This window comes from Furipterus horrens, unplaced genomic scaffold (genome assembly GCF_987537825.1).
Source record: "Furipterus horrens unplaced genomic scaffold, mFurHor1.1.pri manual_scaffold_6, whole genome shotgun sequence".
Taxonomy (NCBI): Eukaryota; Metazoa; Chordata; class Mammalia; order Chiroptera; family Furipteridae; genus Furipterus; species Furipterus horrens.
Window position 1 is genome coordinate 155,734,239 of NW_028327176.1, and position 24,377 is coordinate 155,758,615.

Here is a 24,377-nt window from a genome sequence, read left to right on the forward strand (position 1 = left end):
TATACTTTATCCTTCACCAACTACTTCAAATAAATGATCACCTTATATATATAGTTTGATTACATATGCATATTCTCTTTTCTATTCCTGGTATAGATCCCAATTTTCCCTCAGCTAGACTCCATTCTCTGCCCTGTATCAGAGTGATCTTCTTAAAATAAAACCTTGAATCTGTCATCTTTCTGCCAGATACTTTGATGGCCACCTTCTTACCACATAATGAAGAATTAAGCTCTTTATAAAAGAACTCCAGTCTTTGGCTCTCATTCATGACCCAAACGCTACATACGAAAGAGGACTCCTCTTTAGTAATACCAAAATGACTGCACTTCCCTCAACATACTTTCTGTGGCTACTCCTGCTTTTCCCTTTTATCTGGAACAGCTTTCTATACTTTGATTGGGCAACTCTTATTCATCTTTCAGGAGTTCACCTAAACATCATATCCTTTATTTGGTCTTCTATGTAACCTTCTCATCATCTCCCAGTGTGGCTAAATGTGACTTCACTACACTGTTAGAATGTCCTACACAGATTACAATCATATAATTCCCATACCAAGTTGGAGATGTCTATATGTGACTGTCTCCCCCCAGATTTTGAGCTCCTTGAAGTCAGAAATGATGCCTTATCCTCCTGTTCCTTTGTATTTAGTACACCACCTGGCACAAGGTGGCTGCTCAAATCTTGTTCAGCTGGTTGAGCAGTGGAAATGGGAAGGTAAAGATGCTGAAGAGACAAGGAAAGAACCCTACAAAGAGGTTTGAAAGAACTAGTGGAGGACAGAGTAAGGATGTTACATCATGGGCTAGTTTTGAATAGAAGAGATATCTTTAACTATGTGGCTACAAGGAAGGAGGTAAAGATGGAGGCAAATGGAAGAGGTAAGGAATAAAGTGAGTTTCAGGTTGAGGAATCTATTTTCTTTGTTAAACAGGTGGTTGGACAGAGGGAGAGTGTTCAACCAAAATTTGATGAAAATACTGGCAGTGGAGAAATGCAGAAAATATGTTTGCTTGAAAAGTAAATGCACATCTTAAATGCAGAGACCCTAGAAACATTTTATCCTGGAGTGTGCCATTTCCTAAGGACTCATTCATATACTTGAAGTTCTTTTTCGAGGCCAAGTTTTAGGTGCACTTGTAGCATTTTCCTTGCATGTGTGTGCAAAAGTTGGTATCTGAAGGTCTTTGCTTTTCTGCCAGCCTACTGGCTGGCCACCAGAGCTGGGATTGGTCATTGTGATATTGCTGTTAGTGGAATCCGGTGACACATGACTCATGGCAAGACTGTCTGCACTGTGGGAAGAGTAACTATAAATCATCTTGAGAAAGGCAGATTTTGTGTTAGTATCCTGCTTACAAAGAATAACATAACATTTGGGGAAGAAAGTGCAACATAGGATCCCATAGTTAGATATTAAAATAACGATAATCTCCACAGCTGGCAAATATTTGCCAAATGTGGTAGCATAGACAGGGATGAATGGGATCCAAGCAATGAAGTAAATGAGCATGCCAAATGTTATGAATTTGGCTTCATTGTAATTCTCGGGTAACTTCCTGCCTTTGAAGGCAAATATGAAGCAAATGAAGGCCAGTATGGCAATATAGCCCAGCATGGTGCCAAAGGCAAGGATGGACCCCTCCTCACATTCCAGGATAATGACTCTGGGCAAGGACACATTTTCTTCCACAGCAGGGGCTGCAAAGATTAGCCAGAGTGTGCAGATGACAACCTGGATCCCTGTGCAAGTGAAGATGATGGGGATCGGTTTATAGACACACTTCAGGAAGTTCTGTAGCTTGGGGTCAAAGCTGAAGGCTAGCAGAATTTTCAGGGACTTTGTCAAAATGCAGGAGATGCAGAGAGTAAAGCTCACACCAAATAGTGTCTGCCTGGTTTTACACGTGAAGTCTCGTGGTTCTCCAACAAAAAAGCCCGTACTGGCAAAGTTGAGGAAATGACAGAGAAGGATCACGTAGCAGACCATTAATCCCCCGGATGATTTCACAACGGGTGTGTTCAGGTTTCTTGTAAATATTATGCCAATAGCCAGAACAAACATGATTCCCAGTAGGGAGAGGGCCAGGAGCAGAATAGCCAAGGAGTCATTCCAGTTGAGATACTCCACTTCCTTTTCAAAGCACGTTGTGCTCTTCACAGGGGCCCAATGAGTTTCGTTGTTGCATGAAAGGCAGTGATCCATGTCTAAAAGACAGAGGAGATTCGGTTACATTGCAAACATTTAAACTGGGTGATTGTCCAGAATGCTACAAGTAAATCCTTCTCAAGCAACAGTTCTACTCAAAAATTGATATATATATCATTGTCAAAATGCTTGCTTATTAGAATAAAGCATGCACTGAACCCAGAGAAAGTGAGAAAGGATTGGGTGAGGGAAAAGGAAGAGAGAGAGAGTTAAAAAGAGGGGAAAAGGCTGCTCGGCTGTGAGTCTTTAGCAAATTGATATACTCAAGTGAGATGCTAGTCTGCTGTGAACTTACTATTACAGGTGGTGGTTCAGGGACTGGGTTAAGAATAAAGGCTTTAGAATCAGATGTACCTTAAGTCCTTTTCTCTATCACTTATAATTCCTGTGATCTTGAATAAGTTAATTAAATTTTCTGGGCCTATTTTCAATTCTCTTAAAAAATAAAAAAAGATTGCCTCAGTGGGGTGCTGCATTCAGTGAGATAATAAATATAATATGCTTTGTATGGTGCATACCATACCGTAGACATTCACTATGGTGGGAGCTGCTATTACAAATAAAACTGCAGTTCTTTTAAAAGCAGAGAGAGTATGGCTGGGTCACCCTAAAGCCCTCTAAAGTCTAGATTAAGGCAAGATTGCAATCAATGACAGCTGATAAGAATTAAAGTTTATTTTCCCTCCAAGAGGTAACATTGAGCCTGTCACACAGTCAGTAGTAAGGTTGGAAGTGATTTGTGCTTATTTTGACTGCAGGGGCAGCACTGACAGTTAATATCTGAGGGATTGCATTTGCTCCCCACTTCCACACCCTAGCGATTGAGTCCCAGCCACTTCCAAAAAGCCTCTCCATGGGCATCCATCTGATTCCATTCCACAGTGCTCTGCCCATTCAGCATTATACTGTGCCTGTGTCTCTTCCTTCTTATATTCAAAGTCAGGTTGTGTTTCTATTTATAAACTTCATTACATTCCCAGCCTCTTCCTATTCCAAATTGTGCTTCCTAGCAAATAGCCGTTCTTCCCTGTCTTTCCTTAACCACTGCTGCTGGAGTCTGCCATTTTGTTTAACATTCAGTGAACGTTTATTGGCCTTATCTGTGTACAAGAGCTGGGCACTGAAGACGTCAAGAGAAATAGGAGATGCCATTCTCCAGAGTAGCCTAAATCCTTGCTTTCCCTCCAAATTTGTGCTCAGTCTTTTGCACCTGTTCTTGGAAGCAATTTGCCCTGGTTATCATAAGACAAGCCAGGTTGTATCTTGAAAAACTCTTGTACATCTCCATCGGAAATAAATGCTACATGCTTGCTTGGTGTTTTTATTTATCCTACTTGGCAGAGAGTTGCTAGATACCATATTGCCTGAAAAATCCTGTCCCCCCCATTCTCATTACCTAATTATTTACACACTGCAGCTCACCTCAGTTTGGGATAAATGACATTTTTGTAAAACAATGACAGAACATGCATATTGGAATGTTTATATTGGGATACTCCTTCCACTGGAACCAATCAGAAAAAAAAGAATAAGCATTTGAGAGCTATTCTGGCTCTGCGGTCTCAGATTTTATAGGATGAATAGGAATGCTACCATAAACAAGGGAATGTGATGTTTTTAAAGTAGGCCTAACTCCAGGGAAAGTCCTGATAGCTCCTTTAATGGTTCTGAAGGCTGCTGACCTCACCCCTGTTCTCTAATTTGTGTATTTTGCTCTGATATTGTCAAATTGTTAACAGGTTTGGCAAACAATCAGTTAGTAGCGTCTCATCTCTGTCAATTGTTCATGCCCTTGTCTCACAGAAAGTTCTTTTTTAGGCTTCACTGTTACCTCCTGGTAGGACTAACGAGGTCTCCAGGGCGTGCAAACCTCTGTGCATGCATGGATTTCTTGCCTGCTCAGTTTAGTTAGTTCGGCATTTATTTATTTATAGTTATTGTGCCCCAAATGCAAGTCAGGCGTGTGTGTGTGTGTGTGTGTGTGTGTGTGTGTGTGATACATGCATAAAAACTGACAGTAAACACACTGTTTTAAGAACTGCTGGAGAGGAATCCAGTTGAAGGGATGATAGTTTCCTGTGGACGTGAAGTTATGTTCACATCTCTGTTATGTATTGGTTGCATGTCTACTAATATAATAGAACAAATTCCAAGATAAAATGAAATTTCACTAGAATTTAATCTAGCAGTAGCATGAGATGCTTTTTTTTCCAAATGAAAAAATAATCCAGAATAGAATTCCCATAAACAAAAAATCAGTCTGAGAGATGGTTCAGCTGTGTCACCATACATGTCAGAGTGACTGTCATTACCTGTCTGATTAGTGTAGTGATTCTCAGGACAGTTCACACATTCATAGCAGCAGGTATGTTGACTTTTTGTGGTTTTCTTCATTTGCCCAGGACTGCATTCCTTGGAACATTTGGATTGAATTTGCTGCAATGTAACAAGAAATTCCAAAGACATTTTGAAATGACTTATTCTAACTAATTTTGGCTTAATTTAAAGATGCATTTACTAAATTGATTTTGCTGTTTTTAAAAAATAATGTAATAAGATTTATTTTGTCATCTGAAGGAATGTGAACAAGTCTAAAAAAATGGAAAATACTTCACATAGTAAAACTGCCTTGTGGGTTATCCAGAGCAAACTCTTAATCTGAAATATCCACACTCCTGGAGGATGCTCAGAGAACACCAAAGGATTTAACAATGAGATAAGCTGGATATCATTACAGGGATAAAAGTGAAACCTTTCTTCCTAGCAACACTGTTCCTTGTATCTCTCCACATAAGAGACATCGAAGACATTCTAAAGTATTGATAACTTTGGCATGTCAATAGATTCAGGATTATCTGATTTGTTGGGCTATGAGTTTTGATGACTTACCAGAAATGCTGATAGGCCAGCTAGCTTGCATATTGACAAAGGGGTCTTGAACTCTGACCTAATTGTTCTTAGGTATTAGTAGTTTCTACTACCACCTTGAAATATTTATGGGTGTTTCCATCAGAAAAGCAAACTTGTCTCTCGTTTTATGGTGATAATCTTCTTCCATTTAGTCACTAAAGGCACCAGTCAGTTTTTTGTTATTGTATCACCTTCCCCTTCATTGAGTATCTCCCCTAAAAAGTCTGAAGATAAGTCTTGGTAACAGAAAGGCAGATACATTTTTAAGGAAAGAGTATCTTGCTGTACTGAAACTTGACAGGGGAAATTAGAACAAGGATAGTGGCTTGAAGCATTACTATATTTTTTTCTTTTATCCAACATGTATTTTCTGAGTGCCTATCATATGCCAGGCACTGTTCTAACTGTTGAACCCACAGCATGGTTTAAAACACAAAGATCCATGTTCTCATAGACCTTCAGTATTAGTTGACAAAATTGACAATGAATATAATAAAAATAAGCAAAATGTACAGAATGCTAAACAGTGATAAGTGTTAAGGAGAAAAATAAAGACAGAGGGATGTTTAAGAAGTATTAGGTTGACATTGCAATTTTAAATAAGGTGACCAAGGATAGACTCCCTGAGATGGGGATGCTTAGGGAAAGTAAGAAAGTAAACCACATAGACAGGCAAAGGAAACAGCAGGTGAAATGCCTTGAGCTATAAGGGAAGGCATGTGTGCAAGAGAGAGAAAGCCTGTGGGGTTGTAGGAAGGGGTGAGAGCAAGAGGAAGGTACTAGGAGATGAGGTCAGGAGGTACTGGTGACAGGTCATGTAAGGATTTTTAAGACATTGACCTTTACTCTGAGAGAAATAGCGTGCATAGGGTTCTGAGCAGAGAATTATATTTTACAGGGTTACTCTGGTTGCAGTTTTAAGAACACATTGAAGGGAGTAAGAAAGAGTAGAAGCTGAGAGCAGTTAGAAACCTATTATCTTTGTCTGGGTGAGAGGTGATAGTAGCTTGGAGTGGAGTGGTAGCCACTGAGTAGAGGACGAAAAGGGTCAGATTCTGGACCCATTTGAAAGTAAAACTTAGAATTGATTTGAAACATAACAGAAAGAGAAGTGACAAGGATCCCACTAGGTTTTTCCATGAGCACCTAGAAGGAAGTTGTCATTTACTGAGATGAGGGTATGTTTGAGAGCTCAGTTTTAGAGATGATCAGTTTATATGACTATTAGACACTCAGGTAAAGAATCCATTAGGCAACTGTATATTTTTGGGGGGTTGAAATTCAGTGATAAAAATTTGGGAGTCATCTGTCTTCCATATAATGACATTGTTTAAATCTATAGGCTTGGATGAGATCATCAAGAAAAAGGGAGGCCAAAAAGGAGCAATTCTGAGCTCTGGGCACACCAATATTTATAGACAGCGGGAACGAGGAGGGACCAGCAAATGAGACCGAGAAGCCATGGACAGAGGCAGGAAGAAGATCAGAAATGTGTGATGTCATGCAAGCAAATAAAGCATCTCAAGGTGGGGAGAATAATTAGCTGGTAAGTAAAGTAAGATGATGCTTAGATTAATAAGCATTGGTGAACTAGACACAAGGAATTTTGACGGATTGGAAAGAATTTTTAAAAATTATGGGAGGAGAGAAATTGCATCCAGTGATATATTCAACTTTTTCAAGGAGTTTTTCCTTAAAGGAAAAGAGAGGAATGTGCAGTATGCAGAGGAGGAAGTAGGAAATCCATGGATTTTCTTTGCTCTTTTTTTAAAGATGGGAGGAATAAGAGCATATTTGTGTCACCATGTAGATACAGAAAAGCAAATATTTGAGGATGCAGGAGAGAGTGGAGAACTGCCAGAGCAATATCCATGAGTAAGTGAAAGGGATTGGGATCCAGAGGTCAATTGGAGGAGGTGACCTTGGCTAGAAGCATAGGCAATCTATCCACAGTGCCAGGTGGAAGGCAGGGCCCAGGCACAGATGTGGTGGCAGGGGGAACACTGGAGTTCTTCTCTGATTGTTGCAGTTTTGTTAGCGAACTAGGAAGCAAGGACAACTGAAAGTGAAGATGGGAAAGGTGTGTTGAGGTCAGAGTACAGAAGAGAAAGCATAACATAACCATCTAGGTAGGTGGGAAAGTTAATGGACTAAGGTAATTAATGGTCTGTCCAGCAGCATTAAGGCCTGCTAGAGGTTAGAGAGCACAAATTTAAAGTGAGAACAGTCATCAAGATGTTCCCCCCACAAAGTTTAGCTACATGGGAGCTACACTGATTATGCGGAGACTTTAACCAAGATTTTGCTTTGGTCAAATGAGAATGACTAAGAGAGAGAGAGAGAGAGAGAGAATGGGACAAGGGAATTGAGGGCGGGTGTGTACAAGGGAGAAAAATACAAGTTGACCATGGAATTTAATGAAAGAAGTTGGGGATAGTGAACAGGTAATAGGATTACTAGAAGTCCTGTTGGGGTCAAGGAGTTTTGCAGTGAGATACCAATTAATTTGAATGCTACAAAGCAACTTACAACATAATTACCTTAAGATTCCTGAACTCATTTTTTGTTTCCTGGTTAGTCACGATAAAGACATCATGCTTCAGGTCATATTGTGCCATCTTGGTGATAGTCATGTGGCCGTTGATCTCCTTCCAGAGCACCACATCATATCCAGTATTCATATCGCCATGGGCATCAAAATGAAATGACTTCTCTCCATCAGTGAATGTCACATTTTTCAGTATATCAAGTAACTATAGAACATAATAATAGAAACAAACACTAAGAGAAATATTGTAAGTGTATCCATTATTTCAATTATAACACTGTCTTACAAGGAATATCACTTAAAATGAGAAAAAAAGACATCCTGAATCAGTGAGTGTGGTAAGTAGCTATGAAGGTTCTTAATTACCTGGCAACAATTTGACAATTCTGGCCTCATTTCTGCCTAAGTTTTGCTCTGTGAATTTGAGAAAGCAAATTAATGTTTATGGAAGGTAGTTTCTCTAGTCCATACCATTGAAATCTGGGCATCTTCATTTTTCCACATTGCAGAATTACAGAATGAGTCCTCTGGAGCAGATGTCTAGGCTCTAATTCTGGTTTCATATCACATTAGATCTTGACAATTACAATTTGTTCCTAGACCTCAGCTTCTCCATTTGCAAAACAAACTAAATGAAACCTACCTTATAGGGTTATTGGTAAGATTAAATATAACTATGAAGAGTTCAGGCCAGTACCTGGCACAGATTAAGGGTTAACAAAGGCTAATATTAATACCTGTTTTTATTTAATGGGGATATTGTGCATATAAGTAAAACTTACTTTGAGCCTATTAACTAATAATATCAACTGACATTCATACATTACTCGCTAATACTCAAATCTGTGATATCCTGTTATTCCATAACAACTTGGTAAAGCATGTTGAACAAGGATCATCTTCCTGTTTTCTTATATGAGGACCCCCAGCCAAGGGGTGAAAGAACTTATCTGAGGACACACATTGTGACTTTCATTATGTGGTCTTTACATTGCACCTGACAAGGCAGTAATTCAAAGTCTTCTCACTATTTTTTCTTTCTGACTCAAAACTAATAACCAAAGTGCCACCTGGAACTATGGAAGGCAGGAAAACGCATCTTTTTATTTAATAGTTCATTTTTATTATATTTTTGTCCTATTATCATTTGCATCTTTTCCTTCTAGCATCACAATTGGCCTGGGCCCTTGGCCCAGTCTGAGTAGGTAATCCAAGACAGTCGTTGTCTTACTCACTGTCCCCAAAATGAAGGCTGAGGGACAGAGCTACAAATCTGGGAGATAGTCTAGTAACAATAGCACCCTGCTCTCGGGCATGTGCTGAGTGGCATTCCCATCAGAGAAGTTTAGTTGACAGGTGTACATAAGGGAACTGCTACTGTCCACCCTAAGTCCATACTTTGTTATTCATGTGGGAGGTGTGGCTCTTATTATCTATGATGGTTTTCAACTCTGCTTCAGTGACTGAGTGCATAGTATAGTGACTTCTAAACTCTATTTCTTTTTGTGTGTGTATATATGTTTATAGTTTTATTTTTATTTTTATGTATTTGTCTTGTTTTAAGCTCTTTTTAATTTAATTCATAAAATGTCCTTTTTTTTTTTAACTTCAGAGGATAGGAACACAATGAAAAATTACTTGTCTTATTATCCAGTTTGTTCTACTTGCATGCAATACAGCTAGAACAGGAAATGTTTTGTTTACAAATGAGAAGCCATGTTGAGCTTGTACTACAGAGAAACACTGAACTAGGAAGGAGAAAAACAGGTTGCAGTTCTGGCTCCACCATTAACTTGGTAACTAATCATGGCTAAGTAAATACCCTCTTCAAACCCACCAGGTCCACTCATTATCTAGGTCTATGATGCCATGTGGGTTTGGTTGGGTGCAAGATCTATGAAATGAGGAAAAAATTATTCTATTTTAATGGAATTATTCTTATTTTATTCCTTTTAAGTTAATCTTTTATGAATGTTTCTTTCCTTAATATTTTAAAACAGATTTTTAAAATTTATTTTTAGGGAGAGGGGATCAGAGGGAGAAAGAGAGGGAGAGAAACATCAATGTGTGTTTAGCTCTCATGTTCCCCCAACTGGGGACCTGGCCCACAAACCAAACGTGTGCCCTGACTAGGAATCAAACTGGCAACCCTTTGGTTTGCAGGCCAGTGCTCAATCCACTAAGCCACACCAGCCAGGGTCACATTTTTCTTTTTGGTCAACAGAATATAAAAAAATCAAGTTATATTTTAAGGTAAGTATATTAGCTGTGACAGTCATGTCAATGACCAAATGTCACCTTAGTAAAATCTCTAAGTTTCTACATTGATTTTATTATACATCTTCACAGATTTCATAGTTCTTGTAATGAATGTAAATTAGTTAGTATTATGGTAAAGAAGCAGGATATCAGATCTAACCTGGTGAAATTAACCAAGAAAAGTTTATTTTAGCAATTGCATGGAAGAAAAAAATGGAGGGAACAAAAATAAAAGAATAAGCAAGGGCCTACTGTCAATCTTCTCACCTCTACTTGTATATTGATTTTTCTCCTGTTCCTTGTTAAGCAACGCACACACATAAGCCCCAGTAACTCAGTTCTTTAAGGAGCATATTCTTTCTCACCCTTGTGTTTGAACTATAATTTCCATCTGGTTTCTTTTACAGCATTTAATCAGGTTTTACAAGGTAAATTTCTGACACATATACATTCTGTAAATAATGATAACATTGTAGGATGTAAATAAACTAGTTCAATTATATGCTGTTCTTATAGGAAAGAGGGTGGAGGCAAATAAAACAGTGTGTTCATTACTAGTTAAATATGACAGAACATTTGCTCTGCATGAAGGCGAAATCTGAACATTAATGCTCCAGTTATTAAGCTATTAAATGCCTTTCCCACCAATTATTTATTTTTCATCGAGACTCTGAAATTCACTATAAACTGATACTAGAAAATTTAGAGAGTAAGATTTGCATTTCCATTATGATAATGACCTATTTTTGAGAACACAGTTCCAGGAGGCCCACCAGTTAAGCTGGCATGGTTAATGTTTCCCATTTCTCTAACTACTCAGTTGTTCACTCTGTCTCCACAAGTCTGCTGTGCTTATGAAAAAGAAGTATCTCTGTGAGTAAATAATAGAATAGCAGAGGAAACAGCCTAGTCTCTCTGATATCCAACCTATGTTTTTTTTCCTTTTGTGAAGTTTTCTGTGGTGTAGTGAAAATCCCATTGGACTAAAGCTAGGATAGTTTCAATACTAATTCTGTGTGTGACCACAGGCCAGACCCTTATTGCTAAGGTCCCCTCCATCTCTAAACTATTGAAAGTCTCAGTCACCAATAACACTTCTTCTTGTCACTTCTTTCAGATGGAGAGTAAAGTGTAGAGTCCAAATATTATAAAAATTAGAGAGGCTGTGTGTCAGTACCTAGTATAGGTGGCCCTAAAATTGTTTACTTATCATTTTCCTTATCACTTCAAAATCACTGTCTTCTTTGAATATGTCTTGTCTGATTTCTGGACTAATATCTCACCCCATTGCTACACTAGGATGTCTCATAAGTTATGCAAATTTAATATCTCCAAAATGGAATGCTTACTATTTCCTGCTCTACCCAGACCTCCACTTCTCACTGTTTTCATTTCAACAAATGACGCCAGTTGCCAAATTTTCAAATTATTTTCAGCATCTCTGCTTCTGTCTCTCATCCTTTATATACAATTTCTCTCCAAATGCTCTCTTCATCTTTCCTCTTAAATATATCGATATCCATGTGCAGGGTGGGGCAAAAGTAAGTTTACAATTGTGATACATGAAACACAGAGTTGATTCTTGTATTATTATTTATTAATTATTGTATTATTTTCCATAACACCTGTAAATCTATTTTTGCTCCACCTGTGTATGTCTTTCCATCCTCATTGTCGTACTTGTAGTACGAGGCATCCTTATCTTAGCCTGGATGGCCAAATTGGTCTTTCTCCCTTTAGTCCTATGTTCCTCTAATCAATGCGCACTGCAGTAGGAATGCTGTTTCTGTAATGGAAAGCAGACCACTCTCCTGTCTAAAATTAGCTCCCCTTGCCTCTACTAAGTCCAGATTTTTCTATTTGAAGGAAGGTCCCTGTACCAGCAGTATCAGCAACACCCAAGAGCTTGTGAGAACTACAGACTTTCATGTTTCCCCCTGGAACTACTGAGGCACTATCTGCATTATAACATTACTCCCAGATAATTCAACTGCACATCAAAGTTTGAGATGCTCTAATTGATAAGACCCTCCTGATGTATCCTTCACATATCCCCCCAGTCTCACTTGCTTCTACTTTCCATCAAAGACTCCAGTTTTACGGTGCTGTTTTCTGTTCCCTTAGGATGCCATCCTTTCTCTCCCTTCTGGGACTTTGCTAGAGCATTTCTGCCCTGGCTAAATTCTATCCATCCATCATATTCCCCAGATATGTCATGATCTTTGAGAATGCTCTCTCAGTTACTAACACTGGATCAGTTGCCTCAGTTATGTGCTTCTCTGCCATCTTGTATTTGTATGTAACATTGTCACACACCATCCCGCATTGTAGTCAGCCACTTCACTGTTTGATTGTATTCCTCACTAGACAGATGAGTCCTTAAGGGAGAAAATTGTCTTAGTTTATATAATATTTTTACCACTCAGCACAATGCCTGGAACATTGAGACATCCAACAAATATTTGCTATTTAATGTCTTTATATAAGTTTGGCTATTAGACATTCTCTCATCCCACATATATCACTTACTACCTGGTATATCACCAGAGTTAAAGAAAAATGAAATGAAAAAGAAAGCCAAAATCATTGATTGAGCTATCTCTAAATACTATTCCCAGATATCACCACAGGTAAGGAATCAAAGTAAAGATTATCCTCAAATATTGGGAAAAACTAAATTCTCTAAAGTTATTTGAATTTAAAATCACACAGAAACTATCATTTAAATATTAGTGAATTTTGCTAGGGGACAAAATAATCTTTAGGAATGTATCTTTGATTAGTGACTCTAAATGTTGCTGATCTTTTAAATTTAATGTCTGTGGACATTCCCTCATAGAAAGATAAAAATTATTTGCATTATCTGCCCTACTGAATATGGCACAGATGTAGCTCACTCACATCATGATCAAAGAAACTAGACACTCCCTCTTCCTTCTTTCCAATCTGTTTCTGTTTGTTTCTAGATAAACAGACTCCCTGGAACATAAAGGACAACCCGGACTTCTAGCATCTAAATAAAACATTTTAGCAGACTCTGCTTAGATTATACTATCTCCAGTCTTTTCCTCAGAAAGTTTGAGATTTATCCCTGATTTAAAATACTTTCCCAGATCTTTAGATTCATATTTTTCTTTCCTTATGAGACATTTTCTATCTCCTCCCATTTATTCTGTCTGTTTCTGTGATGGCCTATTTTCTCTGCATTACTCTTTCTCAATCTCTCATTCCTAAAATTCCATGTTGTGATTTCATTTGGTGTCCATTTAATTTATAGTTTTTACCAATCCCTTATTAAAAGTTTTATACTACAAAGACTGTGCTTTCAAACAAGCATCTTCAAATAACTACACATATAAATATATATTCTAAAAATAGAGTTCTAATTTTAAAAAGATCCTAATTTCCAATCTTCATCATTAGGTTTTGTGCTTTACATTTTTAAGGTGAAAATTAATTTTAAAGTGAGCAATCTGAAACACCCTATTACCATCACATGATCCACCCAAATATAAGCTGATCTCCTGAGACCTTGGAGCTTGTGTTTATAGGTGTTTAAAGTAAAAATAGCTTGTCCTGGATTCCCACTTGTAATATCAGAAGAATTGAATATTTCCTTTCACCTTCTTTTCCCTTACAAATTTTAAAACAAATATGTTTTCAGAACATGATTCTGACTCAAGGAAGATAAGTTTGGCTTTGAATGCACATTAATGAGTAATCTTTTCTTGATGAGTAAAACTTATCATCACATAAAGCAGCAATTTACTTTTAAGTGACTTGTCCATGGGCACATAAAACACAATGAAAAATTTTCACTAAATAGGGTCACATTAAGCTTTGCATTCCTACAAACTAATCAAAGAGAGGAAAGGGAAAAGCTTCTCTTACGCATGATTAGTGATGTATTTTAAACTGAGATATCATGGGAATTGTTATGATTGACTGAAAAACATTCATTTGAAGAAGACTGGAGTCCTAAAGCGACTGCCCTAAATAAGAGTCATAACTGGAGGCTCTTGGGACTATAATCTACCTGGGACACCATGAAAAGTAAAGGGCATGGAGTCAGAAGACCCAGACTAGAATCACATTTCTGGCATCTCCTAGCTTAGTTTTCTTATCCATAATATTTAGTAATTATAAAAAGAATAATTAAGCATGCTTGGTCTTGTGTTTGTTAAGAGCATTAAAGGAGGTAATTCTCATGAAGACTTGAAAAACTCTAGATCAGATACAAATCCATAAACTCAAGGAAAATAGCACTATCAACAGAATTTTCTATGAAAAGTAAAAATAAAACCCCCCTACAACTCTGGTGGGTTAGAGTAGTAGATGAAGGTAAAATAACAGCTCTAATATCCTCAAGAAGAAAGAGTTAATGGTAGAAAAGCAGGTTATTAACCCTGAAGGTGTCTACAAATAAAAGGAATATTAAGAGTAGTTTATATAGCTCTGCAAATTAAAGCAGCAAAAGAAATGGAAGAAATTACGGTAGGGAAATTTTCCTGGGCATGTGAATTAGTACCTCCCATGGTTGAAAGGCGATGGGATTCTGACAGTCTCGAGTCTGGCACAGATCCTGAAGGGCATAACCAAGGGCAAACACGGCAAGCTGAAGACTGTGAACAAGTCCAGGCTCAGTGTAATCCCACAGGAAGTCATTTCTCAGGGAGAAGTTCCTGTCTATATCCTTGTTAGCCTTGTAGGCCAAAGTTTCCCGAGAACGGTTGAAAATACATTGACTCAAATCACTATCCTTGACATGAGCACAGGCAGACAAGAGTATAGCATATTCATGTAAAGGTTTGTTATGATCCCTGGGAAACATATGCAGATTTTGAAGAAAGGACTGGAAAGAGGACACATTCCCTTTTCTAAAGGTAAACCCCACAACTTTGCCAATCCTTTTAACATTAGGAATGGTGGTAATCTCTGTAGCTGTTGACCAATTGTCACTAGCAATCCAGACCTTATTCACATTCTTTTCAATGGCTTTACTGAAGAGACTGAAAACATGGAATTGCCTCAGAAATACCACAATGACATTAACGTGGGCTTCTGCTATGATTTTCTCAAGTGTCTGATTGATTCTGATTTCAATGGTATTATCTGAGAGAAAGGCTGGGAGAACTTCTTTGAAGGCTATACACACGTTATTTGCCATGGTCTGAAGTGTAAAAGTGTTGAGAGCCAGTCGTCCATAGTCATCATCTGTGGTTATGATGCCAATCCAGTTCCATCCAGATTTCTGAATCAGGTGGACCATTGCTTTAGTTTGATAGAAGTCACTGGGCACCGTCCGTAAAAATGAAGGAAAGCGGATTTTGTCACTTAGGATTTCTGCCGTTGATTCGTAACTCACCTGGAAATTGAGAGCATCTTTTAGTTATGGTGTTGAAGAGTTCCAGATGGCTGTTCATAGCAGGCGTTCCTCTCTTTGATTTCTGTGAGTTTTCATAACCTTTTAAAAATTCTCTGGTCCTTTCCTTCCTTCATTTTCAATGAACTCCATATAACTTATATCATGATATTTAGTACCTGTTTAGAGTCATTGCTCTCCTATCTTTTCATATTGTGTATAGGAGAGCCCTTCGAAGGCTCAGGCTCTCTCTGATCTCTTTATATACACTTCTATATCTTAGGCCAAGGCCAAGAGTGGATATTATTTAAACACTTAGAGGTAAATACAGAAAACAATTCAGGAAGTCAAATAAGCAAATTGCATTTTGGAACACCTAGTATGTTCAAAATTTTGTCTAATATACAACTTGGGTGATTTTTATCTTAGATGAAATAACTCATTCAGCCAAATAATCATCTAGTTCAGGAGTCAGCAAACTTTTTCTCTAATGGACCAGATATAAAATATTTTAAGCTTTGTTGGTCACATATGGACTCTGTCATATATTTTACCTTTTTTGTTACAATATTTTAAAAATATATAATAATTATGTTTATCTTGACAGCTTAAGAGATTGAGAGCCACATTTTATCTGTAATTTATAGTTTTCTGAGCTTTGATCTAGTCAAATAAGCATTGGCATTTGGGGAGGCCTACCTGCTGTGTGCAAAGGTTTGCCTGATTTACAACTGGAGTCTTTTGTGGAAAGAAGAAACAAATGGGGCAGGGGGTGGTTTGTGAAGGATCCATCAGGAGGGTCTTGTCAATGAGAGCATCTCAAACTTTGATGTGCAGTTGAATTGTCTGGGAATATTACATAATGCATTAAGTCCAGTGAGAATTATCACCTCTATGCCACAAATGCTCCATGTCACTTGCTCAGTGAATGATAATAATAATAATAATTTTTATTTTTACTATTTATATTTATAGTATGATGGAAGAACAACAGGCTTTGAAGTCAGACTCTGGACTTCATAAATTTGGTAAAGTTAGTCAACATTTCTTTACCTAGAATTCTTGTGAGGATGACAGGAGAGAATTTAAATGGACATCAGCCATGGTGGATCTTCACTAAACCTTAGTTCCCTTCCATACCTGACATCACCATAGCTGCCTTTGCTGTGAGAGATGGGGTTATGGAACATCAGTTTTACCTACGGAGGGTCCCCTTCCTTTTCGTGTGGTCTATCCTGGAAATTACATTTCTACATTAAACAATCATTGTCAAAAGAATCTACTTATCTTACTTATCACCTAGCTAGTCTTATACATGATCTAGAAATTTGAACCAAACCTTATCTCTAAAATATTAGGGGGACTAATTCTTTGTTTTGTCATTTTTGATTTAAACTTTTTATTATCAACTTCATTAGGCCATAACATAATGGAACTCTGAGTCTTTTGTGGATATACACACTTATTAATTATAGCTCCAGAAAGTTATATATTTTGAATTCTTTTGCATGTTCATTATATATTTTTTCTATAGTTTCACTTATATCAGATAGTCATTTCTTGATAATCTGATTATAAACCCTTTTATTTTCTAACATTTGGCTTCTAATCTTCCTTGAACTTAGAAAACAGTGACATGTTGAGTTTCCAAGTGATGCATTATGAAGGGAAGTAGCTCAAAACAAAAGTCAGGGGGACTTGCTTGACTCTGAGTAGCACACAAGAACTTATTGCAGGGCTCTGTAAAATCTGTTTTGGTTTTTTTTAGAGACGCTTTTGCTTACCTCCTGGTTATGGGCTTGTATTACAGGGAGATATGCAGTTTCACAGTCTTTGTTCAGCACCTTCTCATCATACTCAGAACAAATGCAAATCATACCACAGCTCACAAGATGCTACATGACCTGGTCTTTGCCTTTCTCAATAAGTGCATCTTATCATGCTCCTTTCTCCTCAACTGATCTAGCCATATAGACCTTTTTGTTATTCTGTGGACATGTTAACTTTGTACTTGCTACCTTTTTTCAGCCTAGATACTGTCCTCCCCTCCTTCATCTTCCCTTGGCAGCTTCTTCTCATTCAAGTTTTAAGTTAAGCATCATCTCCTTGAGAGTTCTGCCTTGATCTCCATTCCCCCTTCTCACTCTCCTCTTTTCTTCATAGCACGTGACTGATGTTATTTCAGAAAGAAGGTAGTTGAGGTCTTCAGAGTTTTGTGTCTGGTATAAATCATGCTAAAAACTGTCAGAAACTAGATGTGACAGATTGAGGGGTGACTTCCCCCTTAGTGCTTTGTCCACTATCTGATCCATATAGGGAACATCCTCTCTTTAACTAAGAGAAAAGAAAGTTAAAGCAAATTCCTAGTTTACCAGGTTACTCTGATCTTTCACAATAAAGAATATAGTCAAAACCAATGTAGAGAGGTTAAAAAAAAAACAACCCACCTGTGGCATGAGCTGTAAATTCAATATCCTGGAGACAGCCATGCTTATTTCTGAGTAGCCAGCCCCTATGACAGCCTTAACTCTTGGCATGTAGCTGGAATAGTCACACTTAAACTCCACAATTTCTGTGGAGCAGTTGAACTTAGAAAGAAACCTCAGAGCAGCTGCCATTGCCACTGTGACATCTGCACAAGTGTCATAGATTTCGTACCCCAGTTTGATTCCAGATAATAATGTTGAGTTATTGATCATCTCGATGCTGTGTATCATGGCAAGGGTTTGAAGAAAAGATGATATTTCAAACCTGTTGAGAAACAAGTATTTTTTGAAATCAGATGATAACTTTTCTACAGACACATTGATATCTCATTTTATCCACATCTCTGCCTTAAAATAAACAATTTCTGGATCAATGAAGCTTACCTCTTAAAGGGTATAAATTTATTTATTTAAAAATAATTTTTTATGGAAACCTATATAAAAGTTATATAGAAACCCACAGTTCTCTCAAATGGATTCTGTGGAAAAAGATTTAACCTTGTCTTAATGAATTTTGGGACAATTTTGAATACTCAGTTTAATATTCTGCAATATGAAGATGTGTTTGATTTTTTTAAAGTTAAATATCAGCATTTTATTGCTGTCCAAATACCTGCTTTTTAGATTCACAAGCCTATCTTTTAATTTTCTGATTATAATCTGTTGTGGTTGAGAACCAGATTAATAAGTCTCTTAAAAATAACTTACCTTAAAAAACTAAAAATGGAACTGCCTTTTGACCTACCAATTCCGCTGCTGGGAATATACCCTAAGAATCCCAAATCACCAATTCAAAAGAACTCATACACCCCTAGGTTCATAGCAGTGTTATTTACAATAGCCAAGTGCTGGAAACAGCCTAAGTGTCCATCAGTAAATGAGTGGATCAAAACACTCTGGTACACTTACACAACGGAATACTATGCAGCAGTAAGAAAGAAGGAACTCCTACCTTTTGTGACAGCATAAATAGAACTGGAGAATGTTATGCTAAGTGAAATAAGCCAGTCAGTGAAAGACAAATACTATATATCTCACCTATAAGAGGAACCTAATGAACAAAACAAACTAATGAACAAAATAGAACCATAGGCATGGAAACAAGGAACAGACTGAAAGTGACCAGAGGGGAGGGGAGAAAGGGATAATGATGGAAATTAGAAGAAGGGACTAGACAAAGAACATATATGAGTGACCCAGGGATATAGACAACTGTGTGGGAATTGACTGTGGGAGTTGGGGGTGGGATGGGTGGAGGAGGGCAAAGGGGGAGAAATTGGGACAACTGTAATAGAATAACAATAAAAAATGATTTGATTAAAGAAAAAGAAAAAATAACTTAGCAAACAGGCTCTGAATAAAATCTCAGTAGCCTTCTCCTAGATAAAGTACACTCTTTTAGTTCCAAGACACAGCTATTTCCTATTTCAAAGGGCTTTTCTGATTGACTTCTAGGTTTGTGATTATTCCTGGCACTGAGTTCTTTGGTTACTGATTTACCTTAAGCTTATTTTGTCCACCGTAGTATACAAAAGTTTACAAACAGAACCTAAAACATAGTAAGGGTTCAATAATGTTTTTAAATGAATAAAAGGAGATATTATTGTTTAGGGTTTTGCTAGTCTACAGTTTCCTTTTACTTTATTGAATTATGACAAATTACATAAAACCATTTGAATAATATTTTTTGTCATTGTGGATTATCTAAGTGTGAAGTTTAGCAAATTTGCATTAAGTTTTTAACTTAAAGAAAGACACAAAAAAGAAAGGTTAAAGTAAGGAATTGTCTGCCTATTAAAATGCATAATATTTTCATAGTACCCCACATGTTAGCTCTGTGAGCCTCAGAAACTCTCTGGTGTATTTACCTCAATATCTCCAGTGCCTGGAATTGGGCCTGTGTGATGTAGGCATTTCACAAATAGTTGTTTAATGTTGAGTAAATATGTCTCTCAAGAAGTGACAAAAAAGTGAAAGGATGTCCAGCTTGGTGATTTTTTCCAGAATAAATTTGCGTATTTAATCAAATAATTCTTTAGTGTTTTCCAGTCTTAATTATTGGCCTACAATTGTGGGTCTCAAATCTGTAGTCATTCTTCGGGTACCAATTTAGTGCTCTGAAATTCTTCATTAATATTTTAGGGTGTCCCCTGTTATTCTCTCTCTCTTTTTTTAATTTCTAAAAGTATGTTCATTGATTTTAGAGAGAGAGGAAGAGGGGGAGAGAGAGAGAGAAACATCCATGTAAGAAAGAAACAGCGATTGCCTCCCATTAGTGCCCTGACTAGGGATCGAACCCCCAACTTAAGTATGTGCCCTGACCAGGAACTGAACCCCCAACTTTTTGATGTGCAGGGGTGGTGCTCCAACCAACTGAGCCACACCAACCAGTGTTGTTTCCTGCTATTCTTGATAATCAATAATTATGATGACAGTAGCTCAACACGCCCAACTTCTGAGTAGAATACCAGGAAGGAATCTCAGTGTAATGTGGGGGATCGCATTTATCTGAAAGCATTCTTAGAGGGCTTGGCAAATACTTTAAAAAAAATTAAGTATAGTTGGCATACAATATTAAGTACTTTTTGACAAAAGAAGGAAAAAGGAAAGGAGAAAGGAAGAGATTAACTTTACACACAAAAACATCAAGATAGAAATTGGAACGTTAGGGTTCAAAGCAGCATGGGGGTCCCATTGCCATAGCTACAGAGGTTGATGCCACCTGTGTCCTTTGAGGTTCTTCATGCTCCTTATTTTACTGATGGGAAGATTGGAAACTGGAACTCAAAGAGTTTAAGTGATTTGCTTAAGTCTATAAAATTAGTTTGCCACCAAACTAAAATTAGAATTCAAATATCCTGTTGTCCTTAAAGAAAATTTATTTTTAATATCCTCTTCCTGGCTTTACTTTTCCATATTACACTGTGCCTAATGTCATTTCTATAGTCAGGCTTTCACCATGCATGTCAAGTGTTTCTCAAGGAAGAAACCCTTTGAGTTGAGGTAAGGCCTAATTTATCATAAAAGAATTAGATTTTTTTCAAGGAGGAAATAAACAGTGTTGACAAAAATGTTAGTGTAGAGAAAAAAATTATATGCGGTCTGATTTAAACACAGAATTAAGTAATAGATATACGTTTAAAACAAAATGCATGTTGTGAGTGTTAAAAATATAAACAATTTATGTATGCTTCTTACTGGTTTTCTCAAGTGACATCAGGAATTATTTTTTTAGGTAAAATACATATAAATTCATTGCTTCTGCACTTGGAGGTTAGTTATACATATAGTGCTGATGTATCTCACTTTTTTGGAAAGCATAACAAGACTATGTCAACTTAAAAATATGAGAGTTTAAATCGTATTAAAACAAGTTAGAGGTCAATAAAAGTACACATTTATATACTTGGATATTTAACTGTGTTCTTTAAGGCTTTACTCACCCAACACACTTCCGGATGTCTGGTCGCCTGGGATAGTCTTCTGAGGACAGCATTTTATCATGAATGGCAAACAAACCTCCAATCATAATATGTCCCGGAGAAGTGGCAGCCACAAAGTCATCAGGGGTCTGGCAAGGCTGGGAAGCAGCAAGAATAATCACAAAGCACGGAGTCAGTACAATCAATAGTGCCATGTTTTATCTCATTTGCTCACTTCATGCAAGTTCTTAGGAATCATTAAGCTCACAGAGTGCCAACAACATGTTCCTATTTCACCTGTAAACACCATGTAAGATATAGGACAGTGTCCAGGGCTAGAGACACTCAGTATTCAGATGCTTGATGATAGTCAAAACATTTCTTTACCAATAAGAACATATCAGACTTTCTAGCACTCCTTTGTTCGAGATGTGTGATAGCAAGGACGCTGGGGAAAAACCAATACAAGCAGAAACAAAGGGAGTTTGCACTTCTGGGGCGATCACCTCCAAGGCACAAAAGCTTCAATGTTTAGACTGTTTAGAAAAATAGAATCCTTTTATTTTCTTGGAAAAGCTCTATTTAAACAAATGAAATTCAGTTAAGTTTAGGTATTTATTACTTCCTGTTTACATGTGTTAGAAATAAGTAACTTTTGTAGTGAGGTGAAACTTGTCTGACATAGTGTTTTGCTTTGAAGAAGAAAGGTCTGTCACAGATCATTGACACTGTGGGTTTTAGTTTTATAAATTTGGAACTAGTTTTAGGCTATATGTCCTTAAAAGCTTAGGAATCTGATTTAACATAATTTTATGGATATAATTTAGAATTTATAAAGGATAGATAAACTTCAGTGATGTAGACACTATTAAAGAACAGTGTAAGATTCTAAACTTTACTTTTTAAAATCAATCTCATTCAAATATTGGATTATTAAGGAATATATCATGGACAAGCAATTCTAAACCTAATATATCCAGTTGGTTGAATGGATAGCAGACATGTTTAAAAGAACTTCAGAAAATAAGAGTACAATGAAAATTATGGTATTTTTCATCTTCCAAATTAGCCTTAGTTTCCATTGTCATGTGGGGTTATGCCAACTGAAGTTATAGTCCTTTACACAGTGTCATGTTTCCTTAAGTCTTTTATTTTTACCAGTGGCAGGATTTCTTCTTAGGACCCAAACTAGTTAACTTTAGTTGTCCAGAAAGTTTAATAAACATACACGAGTTTGAAGACTCTTGAAATGTTTTGCATTTGCATTTTATCCATCTTAATTTTAATATTGATTGTGTCTATCTGTCCATGTGTGCAATTGGATAAATTTATGTTTTTATGTTTTTATATTTTGTAATGAAGGTTATTTTGCTCAGATAACTTCCAAGGTCTTCTGTAATTGCAAGTTCAAAGATGAGCTTTTGTAAATATATACTAAAAGTTAAGGCATAATTGTTATATATTAAAAGCATATAATAGATATTAAGCAAAATATGACCTTCACGTGACCATATGGCTCAGATTCAACTTTTATTTGAAAAATCAGTGATAAAAGTCATACCAAGTAATTTCTATTAGGTTTCAGTTTAAATATTTAGGGTCTTTGTTATCTGACAAAACTTAAGGTAAACCACATTTTCTTATTTTTATCAATATAATTTAAGATGGAAATCTATTTCTAAAGGGGTCCTCCTGAAGGTAAGAAAAATGTTCCAAAAGCCCTTGCCTTATCAAATATAGTGTCATGTGGCAGAGAGGGTTCCAAATTTGGGCTAGACCTGGGTGACCATGGGTGAATTACTTAACTTTTCTGAACAATAATTTTCTCATTTATAAAATAGGTAAAACACTCGTAGCTCGTAAGAGGTATGTTTTGAGACCTGCTGAATCAATTTGTAAAGCTCCTGCATTTTGGTAGAGACTCAACAATTAGCTCCTGTCTTAGGGCTTCTATAGCAAAAATACCAAACATTTATTTATCTGGAAAGAATACAAACAATTATTTCACTGGAAAGTTCAAGATATTTTGCTGGCAGTTTTAATGTCTGGTGAGGGCCCACTTCCTCATACATGGCTGTCCTTTCACTATAAATCTCACAAGGTGGAAGGTACAAGGGAGCTTTCTCTGCCTGCCTTTATAAGGACACTAAATGCCATTTAAGAGGGTTCTGCCCTCATGACCTATTCACTTACGCACCTCCTAATACTGTACCTTTGGGAAGATGCAAAGATTCAGAACATAGTGGCTCCCTCCTTTCTCTTCTCAAAACCAGACTGAAAGTTATTAATTCTTAAATTTGGTGTGCTTTCTACAGTTGATTAAATCATTGTTCAGAGCTCTTTTTCAAACATCTTAAATGTATGCCTGATAGAAATGATGATGTTTGTAATGGTATCAGTAGCTGGTTATTGTCTCCCTAGAATGTAAATCTACAATTGAGTTAAGCTTGAAGGAAGATACTGTGTATACCGAAGAGACACACAATCTTCATAGTGGTAGTCTGTATTATTATTGAACCAGGGACAGAACTTTTAGCCATAATTTAAAATCTACAGTGGTACATATTTTCTGCTATTAAAAACAGTAACAATAACTGTTCCTATTCCAAAAACAATTTTTTTTTTACTAAACAGCTGTTTCTGAAATATAAAAACTCAAATTTTGATAGATAAATTTCTTATGGCATTAGCTCTTCTTTACCTCATTACACTATTTCCTTGTAACTATCTTTATGTGATAAGGTATCTGAATAATATTTAAAGAGAATAGTACAGAAGTGGTATCACTTCTCAAGTAATTCTCATAAAACACCATCAACCTGCTTGGACAAGTACAGTATGGGTGTGTAATCACTGAGTAAGGGTGCTTTGTGCTATCAGTATTAATTTGAAGCACTGGTGATGGGGTCACTCCCCACATGATGAAAGTGAAGACTGGATCAGGCTGGAAATGACACTCTGGGACAGAGGCACAGAATATAGAGTGTTGGCCCTCTAGGAAACTTTTAAACCAGTGGGGTTTGCCACCCATCATCTTTTAGCACCTAGTTATCCTTCCTGGTATCAGGGTTTCCCATTGGCTCTACCCAACTCCACACCCCTCTTTCATACTTCATTAAATTTTACTCTAATTAGGACACCACAAAGTTGTTTTCAGTGCTATTTGCATTTGCAGTGA

General features: G+C 37.0%; 1 protein-coding gene across 3 annotated transcripts; it reads right to left on the reverse strand.

Annotated features, from left to right (window-relative positions):
• Positions 1-1,096: 1,096 nt before the first annotated feature.
• On the reverse strand, positions 1,097-21,451 carry GPRC6A (G protein-coupled receptor class C group 6 member A). Of its 3 annotated transcripts, none has more exons than XM_090280617.1 (6): positions 21,221-21,451; positions 17,739-18,042; positions 14,983-15,294; positions 7,663-7,875; positions 4,525-4,648; positions 1,097-2,211 (listed from the first exon to the last, which is right to left on the reverse strand). In XM_090280617.1, exons 1-6 carry the CDS (start codon positions 21,412-21,414, stop codon positions 1,097-1,099), a joined length of 2,262 nt encoding a protein of 753 aa, XP_090136743.1. In that variant the 5' UTR covers positions 21,415-21,451. The 3 variants fall into 3 exon arrangements, with proteins under 3 accessions (XP_090136743.1, XP_090136741.1, XP_090136742.1); XM_090280615.1 differs by having other exon boundaries at positions 14,458-15,294; XM_090280616.1 differs by lacking the exon at positions 7,663-7,875 and having other exon boundaries at positions 14,458-15,294.
• Between the last annotated feature and the right edge of the window lie 2,926 nt (positions 21,452-24,377).

What these genes read in the sequence shown, in the direction of transcription:
- GPRC6A (XM_090280615.1), bottom strand. Translation starts at nt 21,414, where the DNA reads ATGGCACTATTGATTGTACTGACTCCGTGCTTTGTGATTATTCTTGCT. An exon ending in ATGAGTTCAGGAATCTTAAG is followed by an intron (nt 4,649 to 7,662) that starts GTAATTATGTTG and finishes GTTACATTGCAG; the next exon opens with CAAATTCAATCCAAATGTTC. An exon ending in TCACTACACTAATCAGACAG is followed by an intron (nt 2,212 to 4,524) that starts GTAATGACAGTC and finishes TCTGTCTTTTAG; the next exon opens with ACATGGATCACTGCCTTTCA.